Below are 21,945 nucleotides of genomic sequence, written 5' to 3'. Positions count from 1 at the left end.
TTCATGTAGCTTTTTTATTTTTAAAAAGAACCTGTGTGAAGCAACAAATGTGCCTTTCTTTTGCAGTCGTTTTCTTTATTGCCAGGAATGCCTGATGTAAAAATTACCTGTTTCACACTTTGTGCAATTTTGTGTCTGTTCTAAGGCAGCCAATTAACTACTCTATCTGTGAAAATGTGTACAACATCTCTTCTGGGTTTTTTTTTGTTTGTTTTGCTTTTAAGGCATGTTCTTTCAACAATTCTAAATTGCACCCAGAACCCATATATTTTATGTGTAGTCCACTCTTAGGGGCCGCGATGGCACAGTGGGTTAAACCACTAAACTGCAGAACTTGCTGATCGGAAGGTTGGCGGACCAAATCCGCAGGATGGGGTGAGCTCACGTTGTTAGCCCCAGCTTCTGACAACCTAGCAGTTTCAAAATGTGCAAATGTGAGCAGATCAGTAGGTACCACTTTGGCAGGAAGGTAATGGCGCTTTATGCAGTCATGCTAGCCACATGACCTAGGAGATGTCTACGGACAGTGCCAGCTCTTCAGCTTAGAAATGGAGATGAGCAGCACCCCCATAGTTGGACACGACTAGACTTAATATCAAGGGAAAACCTATACCTTTACCTTTAATCCACTCTTTCATTATTATCTGCACAATAACTTTGTGACCACACCTCACATTATTTCTTTCTCAGTCAACTTGGTGCCATCTTTTTAATTAACTTTGTGATCATTAATTCATAGTGCATCTTAGATTGTGGGCAGTGTTTCCCTTGTACAGTACTGGCAGATATTGTATATATATATATATATATATATATATATATATATATATAAATGTAATGTTCGTTTGTGGGATTAACAGAACTTAAAAACCACTGGGCGAATTGACACCAAATTTGGACACAATACACCTATCAGGCCAACGAGTGTCCATCAGTCATAAAAACACTGGAAAAAACACAGCAGAAGTCCAATCCCCCCCCAAAAAAAGTCCAACCTCCCCCCCCAAATACATTACAATACATGCACAAAACCACACACACACACACACATATGCACACATATATACACATAGAGAGAAAAGGGGAGGGAGGGAGGGAGGGAGAGAAGGAAGGAAGGAAGGAAGGAAGGAAGGAGAGAAGAAAGGAAAGAAAGAAGGTTAGAGAAGGGAGGAGGGAGAGAAGGAGAGAGAAAGAGGGAAAGAAGGAGAGAAGGAAAGAAAGAAAGGTAGAGAAGGAAGGAAGGAGAGAAAGAGGGAAAGAAGGAGGGAAGGAGAGAAAGAAGGAAAGAAAGAAGGGTAGAGAAGAAAGGAAGGAGAGGAGGAGAGAGAGAAGGAGGGAGAGAGAGGAAAAGCAGGAGGGGAGAAGGAAAGAAAGAAAGGTAGAGAAGGAAGGAAGGAGAGAAGGAAATAAAAAGTGAAAGAGGGAAGGAAGGAGAGAAGGCATGAAAGAGAGAAAGAGGGAGGGAAGGAAAGAGACAAGGAAGGATGGAACTAAAGAGCAAAGGAAGCGAGAAAAGAAACAGGTAAAGAAGGAAGAAAGAAAGGAAAGAAAAAGAGGGAAGGAAAGAGGGAGGGAGGGAAGGAAGGAAGGAAAGAAAGAACGAAGGAGGGAAAGAGAGAGGGAAGGTTGGCCACAGCAACATGTGATGGGTACAGCTAGTGTATATATATATATATATATATAGAGAGAGAGAGAGAGAGAGAGAGATGTATTAATTACATAATATTAATAATATAATAGTGTTCATTCAGTGTGACTGATGCCACTTTTTGCACGCAGCAACAATTTGCATTATAAACAAATGTTTCCATTGCGGCTTTACAGCTTTTCAGACCTTCCTTGGGAAATCAGACGTGTCATATGAAATAGAAGAGGTCTTGGAAGAAAGTCGACTGCAGAGAAATATCCAAGTGGCTTCCATCTTTCAGCTGTTGTGTGATAGCAGCAAGCGATGGCAGATACTGACTGTAGTTGTAACCATGGCCTGCTACCAGCTCTGTGGCCTCAATGCTGTGAGTAACCATGTTGCTATGGTTTTGGACTTTTTGGTATTTATGGAAGATATCTCTTAGAAGATTTGTGCTAGTCTTTGCTGTAATGTTTGACAATCTTGAGAATGTTTAAGCAATATTTTTATGACAGCTTATCCAAGGTTAAAGGAACACATGAATTACATTAATCATATGCATTGCCCTTGAATACCACTATCGTTTTTACTCCATTCAAATGGCAAGTGTGATGACCCAAACTTCTTCCAGCAGCAGGAAAAAGTTGCCCAAAATCCCACGCCAAGGTCCCGGTATGAATTTGCCTCCCTTTGCTGACTGATTCTGAAAGCAAAATGATACGTGTAAGGGCACATCATGTGATTAATGGCATCGCAATAGACAAATGTTAGGAACGTATCACATTCCCTTTACCACGACTTTTTTGACAAGATAACCTCAGCACTTCCTCAAAATGGGACATTGACAGTGCACTTCAAAATCGACAGCACACACTCCCCTTTCTCCACACATAGACCAATATGCCATCGCGCCTGGGGGCTATAACTCTTAGTGAAAGAGGCATGGACGTGACATCCTTCCCCCAGGGGATTGCTTCTTGCCCTCCTTTAGGAAAACTGGAACTCCCAAAGACCAAAACACTGTAGATAACTCAAAATAAGTTTAATTGTTCACAAAGAGTTATCCCTTTAAGGCAATAAGCTGGAAGTTTCAAAGGGGTAAAGGAAAATATACATTATAGTCTCTGGTTGTCTTGGGTCCAAGGGGTTTTGCAGCTGAGAAGCTTTTCCAGGTCCCTCTTTCTCGATGGCTGTGAATATCAGAATAATCACAACCCCAATTCCAATGGCCTATATTTTGAAGGCACAAGACCTTCCTCTGGTGCCAAAGAACTGGTTTGAAGGCGCTTGAGACTTCTCAATGTCGTCCAGGTTGATCTGAACATGAAGCATAAGTCTCAAGGATAAGAACCTCAGAATTGGTGCTGAGAGGTAACTTAATCAAGGGCTTCAGAGCCAAGTCTCTCTCTCATGTCCATCTGATAGAAAGTTTGATGGTGGAATGGAAAAGGAAACACTGTCCTGCTCTCTAGGAAGAGGTGGGGTCAAACAATTGGGCAGGAGGAGCAATTCAACTGGTGCAAACAACATTGATTTACAGCTATAAATAACCAATCAATCCAACTATACATTTACAGGGTAAAAAGGCAAAATCAGGCATGATACAACAGTTCAAATCCTGCAGCTTACAGTTCTACATATAGGTGGCGCCACTCGCACGGTCACAACCAACATTTATGTAGGAAGTTATAATAATAATGGGAACTCTCTGAATGAACCCACTTGCCTTCTAATAAGCTGATGATATGGTCATATCCAGTTAAGACATAACCTGACAATCAATTGCTATGATGCACTTTATTTTCAAAGGAAACATGTACGTCTGAAGTATTTTGTTATTATTTGTCAAGGACAAACAAGTGCAAACAGTTGCAGTATCACTGTAAGAGTTAATTAGATGTTACTGACATTTTTCATTGCCTGCTGAGAATAAGATGAAAAATAAATTGCATCATAACTTCAATAAACCTACAAAGATACCCCACAAAAAGAGTATATCTTTCTGCTAACTGCAGGATTTCAGTACTAATGACATCCTTCTTCTGTTCCTTGTGTAAGATATTTTACTGAGAAGAAGCATGGCATTATCTTGTCACCTATTCTTTTTAGAATAGCTCTTGTTATAATTATACTTTATGAGGAATAGGAAAATGACATACACGGTGAAATAAGACAGTTCTTGTCAAGTTCTGTGCTTTAAAAGCTGGCTTTTTCTCAAGAGGAAGAGGGGAAGAGGAGATCGAAAGGAGTTGCATTAATTAGTTGTAGGACGTACCATAATTTAAAAGGACAATCTATAATAATATACGCATTGAGGGTTGTGAATGTTAATCTCTTTTGGTCCCTATACGTGTCCAATAAAAATAGTATAAATTCCAAGATAACATTCTGAAGGTAGAGATTTTGGAGATTTAAAAAACTGATAAAAATGCCACTTGCTTAAACAAGGACCACTTGCACATATTGTAAAGTGCTATTAAAAAGATGCCAGCCAAGTTTTAGGTGCGGCCCTTTCTCTTGTCCTTTTTAGTTCCAACTCTGCTGGAGCTGGAATGCAGAGAAAGGCAAGCAGGATGCCATAGAATAGGGCTTCTTAAACTTTTCCACTCGGGACCCTGTTTAGCCGATGACCTTTTTACATGACCCCCAAATATAAAATAAGTAGAAAAATCAAACAAATGCAAAGCTTCCTAAATAGGCTGATTTTCCTTTTTATGAAGTACAGCTGAAGCATCTTCTGCAGAGTTTACGGTAAACATTGTGCAACAGATTCATCTAAAGCAGCCACTAGGTGATATTCAGAATACTTTTCCTGTTTCCAGTGTTTTCAGGCCCCAACATTGAGCTAAGGAGACCCCAAGTAGGGTCAGGATCTACAGTTTAAGAAGCAATGTTATAGAAGGAAGTGGTCTCCATGGTATCCTGCACCTGAGATGTTTATTTATTTATTGCAAAGTTTTCTATACCGAGCTTCTCACCTCTTAGAGGGACTCAGTCCGGTTTACAACCATAAAAACATACAATCAGTAAAATATCATAGTTCATAATTACAATAACACATTTAAAATAACAACTATATTTAAAACTACGGTGGTCAGTCGTCACATTAAAAACAAGTATACCTCATCTTCCATCCACAATCCTAGGGTGCTGTATCATTCATCAAAAGCCTGTCTCCACAACCACGTCTTCACCCATTTCCTGAATATCAGGATAGACGGGGCGGTTCTGACCTCCAGTGGGAGAGAGTTCTAGAGTCGCGGGGCCACCACCGAGAAGGCCCTGTCCCTCGTCCCCACCAGGCGCGCTTGTGAGGCCGGTGGGACCGAGAGCAGGGCCTCTCCAGACGATCTTAGTGATCTTGATGGTACATAGGGGAGAATACGTTCGGAGAGGTAAACAGGGCCGGAGTCATTTAGGGCTTTATAGGTTAACACCAGCACTTTGAATTGTGCTCGGAAGCTAATTGGCAGCCAGTGGAGCTGGTGTAACAGCGGAGTGGTGTGCTCCCTGTACCCAGCACCCGTTAGTAATCTGGCTGCCAAGCGTTGGACTTGCTGCAGCTTCCGGGCAGTCTTCAGAGGCAACCCCACGTAGAGAGCGTTGCAGTAATTTATGCGGGATGTAACCAAAGCATGGACTACCGTGGCCAAGTCAAACCGTGGCCAAGTTAAAGTTTTGATGGTCATTACAAACTGGTAGCTGCAGAAGACTGTACAGCAGTGGTTCTCAACCTGTGAGTCCCCAAGTGTTTTGGCCTTCAATTCCCAGAAACCCAAGCTAGTTTACCAGCTGTTAGAATTTCTGGGAGTTGAAGGCCAAAACATCTGGAGACCCACAGGTTGAGAACAACTGCTGGATAGGCTTGATGTACTGCAATTCCATAGGTGATCATCAATCAGCCTTCTGGCTGCTGCATTTGGAAACATTTGCAGTGTTTAAAGACTCTTCTGATATTGACAAGCTGGAATGTGCCCAGAGGAGGGTGACTAAAATGATCAAGGGTCTGGAGAACAAGCCCTATGAGGAGCGGCTTGGGGAGCTGGGCATGTTTAGCCTGAAGAAGAGAAGGCTGAGAGGAGATATGATAGCCATGTATAAATATGTGAGAGGAAGCCACAGGGAGGAGGAAGCAAGCTTGTTTTCTGCTTCCCTGGAGACTAGGACGCGGAACAATGGCTTCAAACTACAAGAGAGGAGATTCCATCTGAACATGAGGAAGAACTTCCTTACTGTGAGAGCCGTTCAGCAGTGGAACTCTCTGCCCCGGAGCGTGGTGCAAGCTCCTTTGGAAGCTTTGAAACAGAGGCTGGATGGCCATCTGTTAGGGGCGATTTGAATGCAATATTCCTGCTTCTTGGCAGGGGGTTGGACTGGATGGCCCATGAGGTCTCTTCCAACTCTTTGATTCTATGATTCAAGGGTGTCCCATGAAGAGTGTGTTGCAGCTATTCAGTCTAGATATATGCACCACCATGGCCAAATAACCCCTGACCTGCTTGTAGATAAGTAATCTTTATGCTTATTGGCAATTTTAAAAACAGAAAATGACCCCTGGCTCTGTGCTATTTGATTAACTTTTTTTAGTTTAGGCGTCAAAATACTCGATTCCAGGTGATCCTTTTACAGTGTGGCTCATGCTGTATATTTCATAATGCCCTGACCCTTTTCCTCAAGATGGAGCATCCTTGAGAGCAGTAGATAACCTAGCTTTAAAATGTGATATCTAATTCTGTAAAGATGCTGTCAGCACCCTCACAAATCAGCTGTCATGGTGTGGATAAGGACTGCCTGTTCACAGAATGATTTTTTGTGTGTGTGTGTGTGTGAGTGAGATCAATCAATCACACAACACCCATTAAAGAAAGGATGCTGAGGAAGATGAACTAGCAAACAACTGAAAAAGTACTAATTTTAAACTCAGAATACCTGTTTCACAGATAAGCAAACTGGAGAAGTTAAAAAGACAAACATTACACTCACACACAAAGAGAAAAGCAACTATCCTTCACACAAAATATACTGGGGAAAAACAGCTAGCTTGCTCATTAATTACACACAGAGAACTCACTACATATCGAACAAAGCCACCTCCCCTATATAGAATTAACATGCCTTTCCTTCTCCCTAGTCCCGTACCTTCCTTTACCTCTGTTGAGAGCCCAGCTTACCTGTCCGAACATATCTCCCTCTACGTCCCACCTCGAAGTTTAAGATATTCTGGGGAGGCCCTGCTCTCGGCCCCGCCTTTGGTGCAAACACGCTTGGCAGGGATGAGGGACAGGGCCTTCTCAGTGATAGCCCCCCACCTGTGGGACTCCCTCCCCAGCAAAATCAGGTCAACAGCATCCCTCCTCGCCTTCAGGAGGAAACTGAAAACATGGTTATGGGACCAGGCCTTTGGGTAGCTGGCAGATAATTGACAATGATAATAATGATAATGTTATGGAAAATGGACTGTGGACAGGCTTCCGATTGTGTTGTGCTCGCTGAATTGGTTTCTACATAAGACTAGACAGCCAGTATTATTGCACTTTTTATTAATGTACTTTTATTTGAAAACTAATTTTAAAATTAATTTACTGTGTTTTATATGTAATTCTGTATGTATTATTTATATGTAATGGCATCGAATTGTGCCGCATGTAAGCTGCCTTGAGTCCCCCCCCCCCCCACACAGGTTGAGAAGGGTGGGGTACAAATGTTTGAAATAAATAAATCAATAATTTTCCTTCCACAGTTATTTTCCCAACTAGCTCCCCCTCATCTTCCAGACAGCAGTTTATTACATTGTTTTGAGGAGCGTTAGTAGTTTCCAAACAAACTTTCCACATACTTTATAATACTTAAGAATGTAGGAGTCCCTGTTGACGCAGTAGGTTAAACCCTTATGCCAGCAGGACTGAAGACTGACAGGTCACAGGTTTGAATCTGGGGAGAATGTGGATGAGCTCCCTCTGACAGCTCTAGCTCCCCATCTGGGGACACAAGAGAAGCCTTCCACAAGGATGGTAAAACATCCAAACATCCAGGTGTCCCCAGGGCAACATCCTTGCAGATGGCCAATTCTCTCACACCAGAAGTGACTTGCAGTTTCTCAAGTTGCTCCTGACATTTAAAAAAACTTAAGATTGTGTTTAGGGGAACAGAGGTGTTTATGGGAAATGGGGATCCCAGTTCTCTTTCAACACAGCCATTGGGAAGAATAAAAGAAAATAGATTGGAAGCAAACACCAGAGGAAGTGCCCAGGGTGAACTGGCACCGAAAGGCGCCACACTGATACCTCTTGATGTAACATTATTATGTATGCATAATATATTGATGTAGTTTTGTTTCTTTTTCATCTTCAGTATCACAGTTATACAACACTGTTTTCAACACAATTATTTGTACAAAATGCGTAATGAGGATTCTTAATCAGATGCTAAAGAAAGCATGGATTTTAAACTTGATTTATTCAAGTAGACTGTCCAAAGTAATTGGAGCATAGGATTGCTATGTTAAGTGCCATTGACATCATTCAGTCATCAGTATGTGTCAGCTTGGGCTGGACCATGTCTGAAGAGCTAGATGCTAAACACAACAATTTGCATCCCTTGGCCAGTCCATCATTACTCAGGCATCAAACCTATGAAGACTTAAATTTTAATTAGATAGATGAAGATTATTTTAGAAACTGAATAACTGAAAAATGCTTCTTGTTACAGATTTGGTTCTACACAAATGACATTTTCAAAGGAGCTGGGCTGAGTCCAGAAATGATCCCATACATTACTTTAAGCACGGGAGCTATTGAGATTTTAGCTGCGGTTTCCTCAGTAAGTATTGTGAAACTTATATCTATTGTGCAAACCAAGACTTAAGCTATTTCCATCCCAATTGGGTTTTGTTTGGTATCCTTAGACAAGGGTTCCTCAAACTTTTTGAACAGAGGGCCAGGTCACAGTCCCTCAAACTGTTGCAGGACTGGATTATAATTTTGAAAAAAATGAATGAATTCCTATGCACACGGCACGTATCTTATTTGTAATGCAAAAAATACTTAAAAACAATACAATAATTAAAAATAAGAACAATTTTAACAAATATAAACTTATTACTATTTTAATGGGAAGTGTGGGCCTGCTTTTGGCTGATAAGATAAGGTTGTTGTTGTTGTTGTTGTTGTTGTGTGCTTTCAAGTCATTTCAGACTTTGGTTGACCCTGAGCTAGGGCTGGGTAAATGACCTTGGAGGGCCTTATCCAGCCCTCGAGCCTTAGTTTGAGGACCCCTGCCTTAGACCATAAGCTAAAGGAACAACTACATTGTATAAACTTTACTGGACATTGTAAAAGGTTTGGATATTTAAAAATCAGGATAAAATTGCAAATCTGCAGTAGTCATCCATTATCAAGAAATTAAATCCATGGCGTTTATACACAGTTGTTGTATACACATCTGTGCAGAAGTCATTGTTATTATGTTTGTGTTTAACTGTTAGAGTATGTATTTGTGTTTGTAACAGTAGCTAAAACTGGAGTCATCTGGTTTGAATCCACAGTGAGCGTTGCCAAGGAGACGAGGTTGGCTAGCTCATGAGAGGGAGAAGTGGGTGGAGCCAAGCAGGAAAAGTTATGTGCATTTAAAAAAAAACAGGGAGAGAGGCTTGGAAAGGCCTGAGAGAGAGGCTTGGGGAGCGGCTGGTGTTTTTCAGTCTAGGAGGGCTGAAGAAAAAAACCTGGCCAGATTCTTTCGTCAAAGAAGGCTAAAGGAAGCCTAGTTAAGATCCCTAGTTAAGGAAGGACTAGAGATCAGAGATTTGATCGAGGGAAGATCAAATTGAAAGGCTATTTATAGTAGTGAAACATTGTTCACTAGAGAGCTTTACCTCAGTGAAAGTTAGCCACAAGCTGTGTTATCTGGAAGAGTGGACTGTATTATAAACCACGTGATATTCAAAGTTCCATAAGTTATTTAACAGCCTGCAACCATACGCTTTGTACACAATAAACTTGTTATCTTTTGTTGAAAACCATCTCATCTCAACTAATTTGCATCTGTAGAGCCAGATCTCATCGGTGGTACCTCAAATACCTCACGTTGGTGGCAGTTACCTTAATTTACAAAAATAATTGGCCTCCTCCATAATATACTCTTCTACACAATTGAGGCCTGAGGTAAATTCCCTCCATAACATCCACATCTGTACAATTGGTGGCAGCAGTGAGATTAAAAAAGTGCCTGAGGTAAAATACCTCCATTATTAGGGTCTGCCGTTGCCAACCTCAGCAACACACAAGCACCTCCTCGCAATTGGTGATAGCGGTGGGGATCTTCAGAGCTAAAATCCCTATACCCTGTCCATCATTGTGTTCGCATCTTCTCAACATCACTTTATAGAAGCAGAGTATGGAGGAAGCAGAGTATGGCCATCTGAAATTTAACTTTATAGAAGCAGAGTATGGCCATCTGAAATTTAACATGAGAAATCATAGGAAGGAGAGGCTGAGAAAGACTATCAGGTATTTCCACTACAGACTTGGTTACTGTCTTAATTATTCTCAGAATCTTCTTCTATATCCTTTGTTCTTTAATTGTCTCCTTTGTATCTTAGCTGGTGATAGCCATGGAAAAAACAAAAATAGCATTCCAAACATGGCAAACTTCAAGAGAGAAAAGAGCTGGCTTTCATCAGTAACAACTAGTTCCCTTAAAAATGTTAATGTTAAATGCATTTCAGCCCCATTAGTGATATGGAATTCATGTATAGACTTGCATTGTCGAAGTTCAGGATCATCCCATATTTATATTTATCGTGTCAGAAACGAATTGAGGGTACAGTTATAATGTATTTAAAAGCACCAACAAAGTTAAACACTTGGCATTATGCTAAATGTCCTTTGACCAGAAGCTGGCCTCCATTGTGCATCTGGCAGGGCTCAGGTTACATTGTGATAGGTGGTCTGTTGTTTGCTCTTCTCCACACTTGCATGTCATGGACTCCACTTTGTAACCTCACTTCTTAAGGTTAGCTCTGCATCTCATGATCCCACAGTGCAGCCTGTTCAGTGCCCTCCACGTCGCCCAGGCTTATGTGTACCAAGGAGGCAGTCTCTCATCTGCTATCAGCCACTGACAGAGGTTCCGAGTTTTCACCTGCCACTTTTGGACTCTTGCTTGCTGAGGTGTTTCTGCAAGTGTCTCTAGATCTTAGGAAGCTATTTCTAAGGTGTTTACTTGCTGGCTGATATCCAAACAGAGGATGGGCCGGAGATGTCAATGCCTTGGTCTTTTCATTGCTGGCTGCTACTTCTTGACGGATGTCAGTTGGTGTAATACTGGCTAAACAGTATAATTTCTCAAGTGGTGTAGGGCGTAGACATCCTGTGCTAATGCGGCATGCCTCATTAAGAGCCACATCCACTGTTTTAACGTGATGAAATGTATTCTACACTGAGCATGCATATTCAGGAGCAGAGTAGCAAAGCGCAAGGGCAGATGTCTTCACTGTATCTGGTTGTGGTCACCAGGTCGTGCCAATCAGCTTTCGTATGATATTATTTCTAGCATCCACTTTTTGCTTGACAGTCAAGCAGTGCTTCTTATAAGTCAGAACACCGTCCAGAGTAACTCCCAGATGTTTTGGTAGGCTGCAATGCTCCAGTGGGATTCCTTCCCATAATTAATAAGTGAAGTGAAATTATGTGCAATAATGACTGGAATGGCCTTTGACTATGTCCTCAGATTACAAGATTTTACAATGTGTTTTTAATGTTTACATTGTTTTTTAATTTTTATTTTAATGTACATGTTTAGTTCCTACTGTCTGTTGATGGCATTCGATTTATTTTATTTATTTATCGTGTCATCTGCAACCAGAACATTGTATTACATTTCTAACAGAACAAAACAAACAGACAGGTAAAAAAAACAAATTTTGCAAACTTGGTAGCTGATTAAATGTCCTTTGACCAGTATCTGGCCACTTGGAGTGCCTCTGGTGTTGCCGCAAGAAGGTCCTCCATTGTGCATGTGGCAGGGCTCAGGTTGCATTGCAGCAGGTGGTCAGTGGTTTGCTCTTCTCCACACTCGCATGTTGTGGATTCCACTTTGTAGCCCCATTTCTTAAGATTGGTTCTGCATCTCGTGGTGCCAGAGCGCAGTCTGTTCAGCACCTTCCAAGTTGCCCAGTCTTCTGTGTGCCCAGGGGGGAGTCTCTCATCTGGTATCACCCACGGGTTGAGGTGCTGGGTTTGGGCCTGCCACTTTTGAACTCTCTCTTGCTGAGGTGTTCCAGCGAGTGTCTCTGTAGATCTAAGAAAACTATTTCTTGATGTAAGTCGTTGACGTGCTGGCTAATGCCCAAACAAGGGATGAGCTGGAGTTGTCTCTGCCTTCGTCCTTTCACTATTGGCTGCTACTTCCTGGCGGATGTCAGGTGGTGCAATACTGGCTAAGCAGTGTAAATTCTCCAGTGGTGTAGGGTGCAGACATCCTGTGATAATGCGGCATGTCTCATTAAGAGCCACATCCACTGTTTTAGCGTGATGAGATGTGTTCCACACTGGGCATGCGTACTCAGCAGCAGAGTAGCATAGCGCAAGGGCAGATGTCTTCACTGTATCTGGTTGTGATCCCCAGGTTGTGCCAGTCAGCTTTCGTATGATATTGTTTCTAGCACCCACTTTTTGTTTGATGTTCAGGCAGTGCTTCTTGTAGGTCAGAGAACAGTCCAGAGTGACTCCCAGGTATTTAGATTGCTACCAGTGATAAGGCTGCTCAGAGTCCCTTTCGGGGTTGAGAAGGGCAGGATATAAATATAGTAAATAAATAAATGAATAAATAAATAACTGTAGTGGTTCAGTATGCACTCCTGTGGTACAGAAATAACAGATGCAAGTGAAATAGAAGGGAAGTAATATTGGGACACTATGGCATTATGCATGGCCCGCTTCGGGTCCGGAGGCATGTCTGATGGAGCCAGGATGGAGCCCAACAGAGCCCATCATATGACGCAGGGCTACTTCTGGTGGGGCTCCATCCTGGAAGCATCATAAGGAAATCTAGGGAAAGAACGGGGTGAAGTTGGGCAGTGATGGTTTCCACAGTGGGTTGAGAAAGGGGGCTTTGTGGACTGTGGGGTGCTGGCTTTCCCTGCTGCCCACCGGATTTGCCCTGCTGCCCCCACTTTTCCACAGCTTGAGGACCTCAGTGTGATGAGGTCCTATGAGAACCACTTTTTCATATTTAAGGATGCATATATTGAGTTTAGGATAAACATTTAGTGACCTATATGAGATAATGAAAATGATGATGAAGAAAATGGTAGTAACGATGTTGATACTGACAAACAGAAGCAGCATTCATTTAAAACATAAGCATGATCAAATTGCTACCTATCACAGAATCACACTCACCATTCCTATATCCCTGTAATGCAAGATGGTATTCTCATTTTTTTGCATCTTGCAAATAACATAAAAAAGGCTGGGAAAACAATATTTTGCCTAAAGGCGCTGGGTTAGTTTGTAGTTGGACCAGAAAACACATGAGCACATGATACTAAGCTAATCTACCTTCTCTTTCTGAAATATGTTCAACTATGTATCTATTAAAAATTCAAACATAACAGCATTATGTCTTGCTATTCTGTTCACAACCTTATATTCCATTTTGTGCTTTGCTACTATGGGAACATGCTTTCTGACAGAGCCTTGTATGACAGCAAAGATAACAAAGATGCAGAATTTTCTGCCTGGAAAGAATGAACAGATTATACAACCAGTGGAATCAATTTCAGGATTTGCTTTGCTAGAATGCTTGACTAATCCTACTATTTATTGGTAACAAGTATTATATTGATCAAGGTGGTTGTAATAAAAAAAAAACCTGCCCCACTGAATTAAAAAGCTGAACTGCTTCAGACCTTTGTCACCTGACACCAAACTCCTTGGATAAAATTGCTAAATTGACGTAAAGCTGTTATGCAAAGCAGATTTTTTTCTTCTGACAGAAGAAAAGAGACAATCACAGGCTGAACCCCTACAGATCCATCAAGTTCAAACCAAACATTTTGAGAGATTTCTGTCTTATTCTTATTCCCACCTGTTGAGATCAATAATTACAGCTTATTCCAGCCCAGATGATATCTAAAGATTTCAACGTTTGAAAACAACAATGATAATTAATCGTGATGGAGGAAATGATTTTGGACAAAGGGAACGATACTGAAAGTGGAAAGGGAAAAGAGAGAAGGGATGACCAACACTCAAATAGAGCATCCAAAAGAAGACCCACTGAAGGAATTATAACTCTCTTGAATGATCATATTTTAGTGTCATGGAGGGGAAAGGGACCATTTGTTACAATTGTGCCTTCATTGGAAATGACACCCTTCAGCATGCTGATAGTTGGGGGAAAGCACTAATATACAGAGGTAGCTCTAGGTAATTTTCAACGGTAAGCAAACAGTATTTTGGTGCCCCCCCCCCCAACCAATCATTGATATATATTTTCTGTTTGTCGTGGGAGTTCTGTGTGCCATATTTGGTTCAATTCCATCATTGGTGGAGTTCAGAATGCTCTTTGATTGTAGGTGAACTATACATCCCCGTAACTACACTTGCCGCATTTGTTCCCTTACCTGGCCCGCTTTGGGTCCGGAGGCTTGCCTGAAGACTCCGGCGTGTGCACCAAAAGTCACCTCTTCTCCTGACTTTCTCCTTATCCATTGGGACCGAGAGAGAGAGAGGTGGAGATGCCCACCTTTCCTGAAGGTAGGCGCAAAAACAAAAGAGGGAGCGGAGGTGGGAGATACCTCCAGCCGGAGGGGCTCTCTCTCTCTCTCTTGGTCCCAATGGCTGAAGAGAAAGTCAGGAGAAGAGGCAGCTTTTGGTGCACACACTGGGGTCTTCAGACATGCCTCCGGACCCGAAGCAGGCCATGCACGGCGGCTCTGCCCCTTGGCCCACCCACGGATTGGGGAGAGGCGAGGAGGCCGGGGGATCGGGAAAGGGAGCCAGTCATGGGGAAGGGATCGAACACGGAGAACGATTGAGTGCCGGCTCTGCTCACGCACCCGGTGGCCAGGTGGAGCAGGAACGAGAGAGGCTAGGTGAGGCTCAAGGGCCCGGCCCCTTTAAGAAGAGGATCGCTCAGCAGCAAGGCAAGAAAGCCGAGGCTCTCCCTGGACTACTAGGGCTGTTGTGAGCTGAGGGGGCGCTCCTCAAGTGGCAGCCGAGTGACATTTACAGAGGCACCTCTGCGCCCCTGGCAAAAAAAAGTGTTCTGCGACCGCTTACTTCGCGTAATGGACGAGCCGCCTCTGCTAATATAGGAAACAGGAAAAGGAAGCTGAATTCATTTCAAGACTGTGGGAAACCTCCTTTTATCTATATTTGTTAGAAGGTACCTTGGGATGACAGAGACGAAAGACTGTTGTGTGTTTAGCAGTACACAATGTATGCTCCCCTTGGCCAAATTCTAAACAGATCATAATGTACGAATGTTTGTGTTTCTGTTTAGATGCTCACCTCCGTCCTATTCAGTTGTACTGGCCTTAGTGTAATGCCAGTGTAGCCTTGATGACGCACCAGCTTAGAACCCATGATATTGCAATATTTTTAAATGCTCTGGCCTTTTAAGATATCTCTATCGACATCTACTCTTTTCAAGCCTGCATAACTGGCCCAGGGTACTGGATTGTTCATTTCCTTCATGATAATAAAACTGATGTTTGAGAGCTCCCTGTGGTCTCAATGTATGTGCATTTGGGCTCATTATAAACAAGTTCCTCTCCAGCATGTTCTGTTTTCCTGTAGGCTTTCCAGAAGGTCATGGTTCTGAATGTAACAAATTGAAAAGACATTCAGGCATCAGAGTTGGGAAAGAGCTGAGCCTAAAGCCTTGGAGGCAGGAGTGGGTTAGAAAAATGAATAGTTGGGCACAGTATAAGCAGGTTCATGTCTTTATATATTCAGCTTAGGTTGATAGTGATTTTATCACACCATAAGTAGAAATAACAGTACATATTTGCAGAGATACTAATATTGACTTACTGGCAGAAATTTGGGAAAATTACTCAAGCACAATGCATTTCATGAGGGAGATTTACATGTTCACTTGGAAGTGATCAGTTGTCATGAATAATCAAGTGATGTGCATTCATAAGTGTTAATATCTGTAAATGTACATATTCACCCTGATATTCTTTTAATACATTATAATTAATTCTATAAATATATGATTCTATTAGAAGCCTCCAGTGGTGCAGTGGCTTAAAGCACCGAGCTACTGAACATGCTGACCAAAAGGTCTCAGGTTTGAATCTGGGGAGCGGCATGAGCTCCCGCTGTTAGCCCCAGCTTCTGCCAAACTATCAGTTTGAAAACATGCAGATGTGAGTAGATCAGTAGGTACCACTCTGGTGGGAAGGTAACAGCGCCCCATGAAGTCATGCTGGCCACATGGAGGTGTCTATAGACAATGCTGGCTCTTCAGCTTAGAAATTGAGATTATCACCATCTCCCAGAGTTGGACATGACTGGACTTAATGTCAGGGGAAAACCTTTACCTTTACTATGATTCTATTAATATACATTGTTGGGGAGGTTGTGGATAGAATCTGGGAGGGGTTTTAAAATGCATTTTTATTGTATTTATTGTATTTTAACTATTTTTCACCGAACACATACAGTACACACAATGCCCCTATTGAAGCAGTTCCATTGCTTGCTGATAAGTTTCTGGTCCCAATTCAAAGTGCAGGTAATTGCCTATAAAGCTCTAAATGGTTTGAGTCCTGCCTATCTTCATGACCGCATCTCCTCCTATGAACTTGCGCTGGCACTGAAATCTTCCAGGGAGGCCCTCCTCTCGATCCCGCCATCATCATAAGCATGGTTGATGGGGACGAGGGAGAGGGCCATCTCAGTGGTGCCCTCCAGCTCTGGAACACCCTTCCCAGAGAGTTTAGGCAAGCCCCCAAACTGTCGTCCTTCCATAGGGACCTGAAGACCTGGATGTTCAAGCAAGCTTTTAAGAACACCTAGTCCCTAGTTGTTCTATGCAATAGTTAAGCAGCATTGCACTTTGTCCCATGTCCTTGTTTCATGGTTACAGCTTTGCACTTATCCCATTCCCTTGTCCTGTTGTTTACAGCTTTGCCGCTCTTACAGTAGCTTATTGACATTGGTTATTGAGTGTCATTTTATTGAGTTCTTGTTTTTATATGCTTTATGTTTTATTCTATTGTATTTTACATTGTGTCTTATTTTATGTCCTGTTTTTAGGCACCTTGTGCCGTATGTAAGCTGCCCCAAGTCCCTTCGGAGAGATAGTGGCAGGATACAATAATAAAATAATAATAATAATAATAATAATAATTACAATATTACAGTTATTTTTTTAAAAAAATGGTTTGTTTTAAACTGATTATAATGTGTGGCTATTAGCTACCTTGAGTCCCCTCAGGGAGAAAGCTGGGGTATAAATAAAGTAAATTATTATTATTTCAAAAATGTTATTTTAGTAGACATAAAACAATATCGTATTTTCATTCCCACATAAACTTAGAATCCATATGCCTAAATTACTGCAGTTGAAAGGGTATTTGTAACTAATACTTTTAACTGCACGGGACATTTAGAGTCTCTTGTCAGTGCACTGTTAAGTGTTGTGAGTTCCTTGTATAATTTTACTACAGTTGGGTTGTTGTAGATTTTTTCGGGCTATATGGCCATGTTCTAGAGGCATTCTCTTCTGACGTTTCACCTGCATCTAGGGCAAGCATCCTCAGAGGTAGTGAGGTCCTCACTACCTCTGAGGATGCTTGCCATAGATGCAGGCAAAATGTCAGGAGAGAATGCCTCTAGAACATGGCCATATAGCCCAAAAAAACCTACAACCTAGTGATTCCAGCCATGAAAGCCTTCGACAAAACACTACTATAGTTGGTTTTCTTTTTCTAAAGAATGGGCAGAATCTGTTTGCTCATTTTGGTGGAGCATTTTCAGGAAACTTTACAGCTTGATCATACACCATGTGATTTTGTGTGTCAAATCATTTATTGTTAAGAAAGAATGTTGACAATTCACCTGATGAAGTCTTTGTTATGCATGCTTCACTTGGGAGTTCTTGTCATTTGTTTTGTAAGAAAAGATGGTGTGACTCAATCTTAGAAATCTCTGAAGATCATTAACAGTGCACACACCCTCGCCTTGCCTTTGCATCAATCCACTAAGAGTTACAAGAATTGACATGAGAAATCCAGAACTGCTCTTGTTTTGTGAGAAAATAGGCTACAGCGTATTTTTCTTCTTCTTCTTCAGGGTTTGGTGATAGAACGGGTTGGACGCAGACCTCTTCTGATTGGCGGATTTAGCTTGATGGTTCTCTTCTTCATAATACTTACTGTGTGCATGACTCTACAGGTATGCAAGAATTTTCTGCTCTGTTTTCTTTGAAATATGAGACCACTCCTTTTTCATACTCTCTACTAAGGTATGAACTTTTACATGTGACTGCACATTTATATTCATGGGCTAACTATAAACACTTTCCACTGGCCAGTTTTTATTTCTCTGTTTGTTTATTAGACAGGAAACAACATACTACTTCTCCTTGACATTGTTTTTTGAAGTTTATTGCTAAAACAGTTAGGGGATAAAGTATTCTGGTCATTAAATAACCAAGGAACACAATAAACCCTGTGCCACAGCATCTCATTATTTAGATATAAATATACTTTATTTATATTCTGCTCTATCACCCTGAGGGGACTTTCTGTAAAGACCTTCTGTATATATTTCAGGTTTCAATATTAAAGTCAAAAATATGTAGTATGATTTTACATAGGATTTGTGCAACATTCGAACAGTAAAGACAAATACCTCTTAAGTAAAATAAACATTAAATATTAAATCACCAGAAAAATAAAATAAGGTATAAACACTAAACTAATCTGGGAATCTGCTATTGCGGATTACAGAATACATATATGGCAAACATTCAATGTTGTTATACAGTCAATAACAAAGACAGACAGTATATAGACAGAGGTAAAGGCTTCCCCCTATTCATCTCTGGCATCTGGAGGCTGTGCTCACTCTGGCCATGAGGAGATGCTGTTGTTCCATTTTCCATGTCTGTTTTTCATGGACGTCCTCCTGATTGAATTGTCAACATGTCTGCATGTCTGCCTTTTGCCTCCCCACCAAAGTGGTACCTATTGATCTATCCACATTACTGTTTTCAAACTGCTAGGTGGGCAGAAGCTAGGACTGATGGCAGAAGCTCACCCTGACCCACAGCTTCTGCCAACCTTCTGGTCAGCAAGACCCACAGCTTCTGCCAACCTTCTGGTCAGCAACTGCCAACCTTCTGGTCAGCAAGATTTTCTGCAGCTGGCAGTTTAACCCGATGTACTACCACTGTACAAACTTGTCAAAATAGCAATCATTTTTAATTTGTAATATTTTTGGTCATTCATTTATGATTCCCAAGACCAATAAGATACTGTATTTTTTTCACCAACCCAAATTCTATGTTTTGAACTTGAATGTGCATGTCTGAAACATAGTTCTATTCCTAAATATCCCTTTTTTAAAAACCTAATATCATTTTAATGAAGTAATACTTTAAAGGAACCAACTCTCCCAGTCATGTTTGTTTTTTCTGAATATAACTTTATGTATTCCATTTCAAAAAGTGAGGCCTAATTATTTCTTTCGGGCCAAGAGCTTGACGTTCTGATTCAGAACTGACATTTGTTTTCCGAGTTGTTGTTTTTCAATGGTAAATACAATTCCGGAAACAGATGACAGAGCAAAAGGAAAGTCAGTTTAATGTCTACCTTGGTTATCTTCTGTTCATATACATTATTGTACACTTCCTTTTGTTCTGGAAGGCTTTTCTCAAATGGATGAAAGCTCAAATTCTGACAGGTTAGAAGAGCCTGCCTGGGTGAACGTTCAGCACATTGTATTTCTCCAGGCAAAGTCATGACTCCATTCCTCATACAAAGGTTAAAACGTATTCCCATGATCACTAGAGTGGAAGCAAGAGTTATGTTGAGTCATGAGCAGGCCTGAGTATAACTGACTCATCAATCAGAATTTGGATATAATAAGTTGGCTTATTTTGGGTCCAATCATGTTTCCAAGTAGTCCTAGTACTATCTACACCAGTTTCCAATGTTGTTCGTAGCCCTTTGAAACCAGCAAGGCTAAGGAATTAAGGTGGGTGCTAGCATCCTGTTAGGTAGTTACCATGCTGACATATGACCTTGCAACTGCCCTGGAGTCACATTTATAATTGTGGCACCCTTGCTGTGAATTCAAATGCCTCAAGACGAATAGAACCCTGTTTCATGGAACAGTCGATTGGCTTTTAACATGGGTTTCAGAAGAAGAGTAGCTTTTATATCATAGCTACAGTATGCCTCTGATGCAAGATCTTATGTCTTTGTCTTATGTCTGTTATAAGCGACTGTGTTTTTTATTTGATTTTAGTTGCTCAGTTATAATTTGTTGGGTTGTTTAAATTTTGTTAGTATGGATGTATTGTTGTATTTAGGTATTGAATGTTTGCCTTTTATGTTTGGAATCCGCCCTGAGTCACTTTGGGGACATAGAGTGGAATATAAATAAAGTATTCTTCTTCTTCTTCTTCTTCTTCTTCTTCTTCTTCTTATTATTATTATTATTATTATTATTATTATTATTATTATTATCTCAACAATGATCTGATAAATGCACATTATGTGCTTCATTAATTACTTAAAACTTTTCCCCGGATGTAATTTCTGACTTCTTTGAAAGACTTCTCCCACTACTGCAGAACATTTTACTATTTGCCAATTTAAACATTTTTTGCCAGAAATTTTGCACTACAGATTGTGAAATTCTGAAGTAAGTTTTGAATTGATAGTTGATTCAAATGGAGCTGTTCCAGGACAAAGAATTAGAAATTCTGCCACATTAACAAGGAGTCATGTAGTGAGGATCTGCAGTGGGTTAAACCCTTGTGCTGCTGAACTGTTGACCTGAAGGTCGGCAGTTCGATCTGCGAGACAGGATGAGCTCCTGTCTGTCGGCTCCAGTTCATGCCAACCTATCAGTTCGAAAACAAGTAATGTGAGTAGATAAATAGGTACCATTTTGGTGGGAAAGGGCAAAGAGAAGCTCCGGGCAGTCTTATTGGCCACACGACTAAGAGGTGACAATGCAGGCTCCTTGACTTGAAAATGGAGGAAAGCACCTCCCCAGAGCCAGAAATGAGCACCACCTCCAGAAGCTGGAAATGAAAGGAGAAGTCTCTGCCTTTGTTTGTGTTTGTGTGTTTCATTGTATACCATGGTAACTGCATTGAATGTTTGCCTATGTATGTAAATGCTGTAATCTGTTCTGAATCCTCTAGGGAAAACGAGTGGAATATAAATAAAGCATATTATTATTATTATTATTATTATTATTATTATTATTATTTATTAGATAACAAGATTCATTTATCATAAGTATTTATGGATTACAGCCTAACCTACCAGAGCCACAAAATAATATATCCCTTTCTGGAAACTGAACAAATATTCAGTAGGAAAGAAGGGAAAGGGTTTACTTCAACAAGAGTGGATATAATTTTGAATGGGAAATTGTATTATTTTTCCTCCACATATATATAATGAAATGAAGGATTTGTGTTTATTCCCAATTCATATTTACTGTAAAGTAAATTCTGATATAATATAATGATTTTTAGGGCTAAAGATGATCTGAACAGACTATGGATGGTTTTCAGTACAAAGCCACAATAATTGTGAGGCCAGATGTAGAAGACCTGGTCAAAGACAAAGTGTTTTGCAGAAAAAACTGCAAAAGACAGTCTGGTGAAGAGGTAAACTGTTGGAAGCAAAGTATGTCTTCCTCCAATGAGTTGCTTAATTTGAAGAATAAAGTCTGGAGACAAATTACAGAGGTCAAACTAGACTTCAGATGTTTTCCCAAGTCACCAAGTACCAAAATCACACTAATTGTAGCTTTGGCCACTGTTATGGAAGGTATAGCAATGTAGTGAAGACTGGATTGGCAATTCCTTCAACCAGAAAGCTTTCTCAGTGGGGCAGGGAATCCAGAGGCCCACTGTTGACAATCTGTTGACAGACTTCCTTGTACAGATGTCTGATGTCATAATCTATATAAGCAGATTTTTACAGCTTTTTTTACAGAGGAAGTTGTGGGTTCAAGCTGTAAAGCCTTATGATATAGATTGAGTTTATTAGCTAGCAAATAATATTATTATTGACATTGTCTAAATGCATTAGTGAGTACACACACATTGTC

General features: G+C 40.9%; 1 protein-coding gene across 2 annotated transcripts in view; it reads left to right on the top strand.

Moving 5' to 3' along the window:
• The window catches only part of SLC2A9 (solute carrier family 2 member 9), a 127,218-nt gene that overhangs the window by 88,735 nt on the left and 16,538 nt on the right, over positions 1-21,945 (top strand). For both annotated transcript variants that reach the window (XM_067468959.1, XM_060777972.2), the window contains 3 exons: positions 1,825-2,012; positions 8,336-8,446; positions 17,938-18,039. In XM_067468959.1, coding sequence (XP_067325060.1) covers positions 1,825-2,012; positions 8,336-8,446; positions 17,938-18,039 — 401 coding nt within the window. The remainder of the gene's footprint in view (positions 1-1,824; positions 2,013-8,335; positions 8,447-17,937; positions 18,040-21,945) is intronic.

The sequence above is a fragment of the Anolis sagrei genome, chromosome 5 (assembly GCF_037176765.1).
Source record: "Anolis sagrei isolate rAnoSag1 chromosome 5, rAnoSag1.mat, whole genome shotgun sequence".
NCBI classification, from domain to species: Eukaryota; Metazoa; Chordata; class Lepidosauria; order Squamata; family Dactyloidae; genus Anolis; species Anolis sagrei.
The sequence above is the reverse complement of the archived record's forward strand: the minus strand, read 5'-3'. Positions and strand labels throughout refer to the sequence as shown.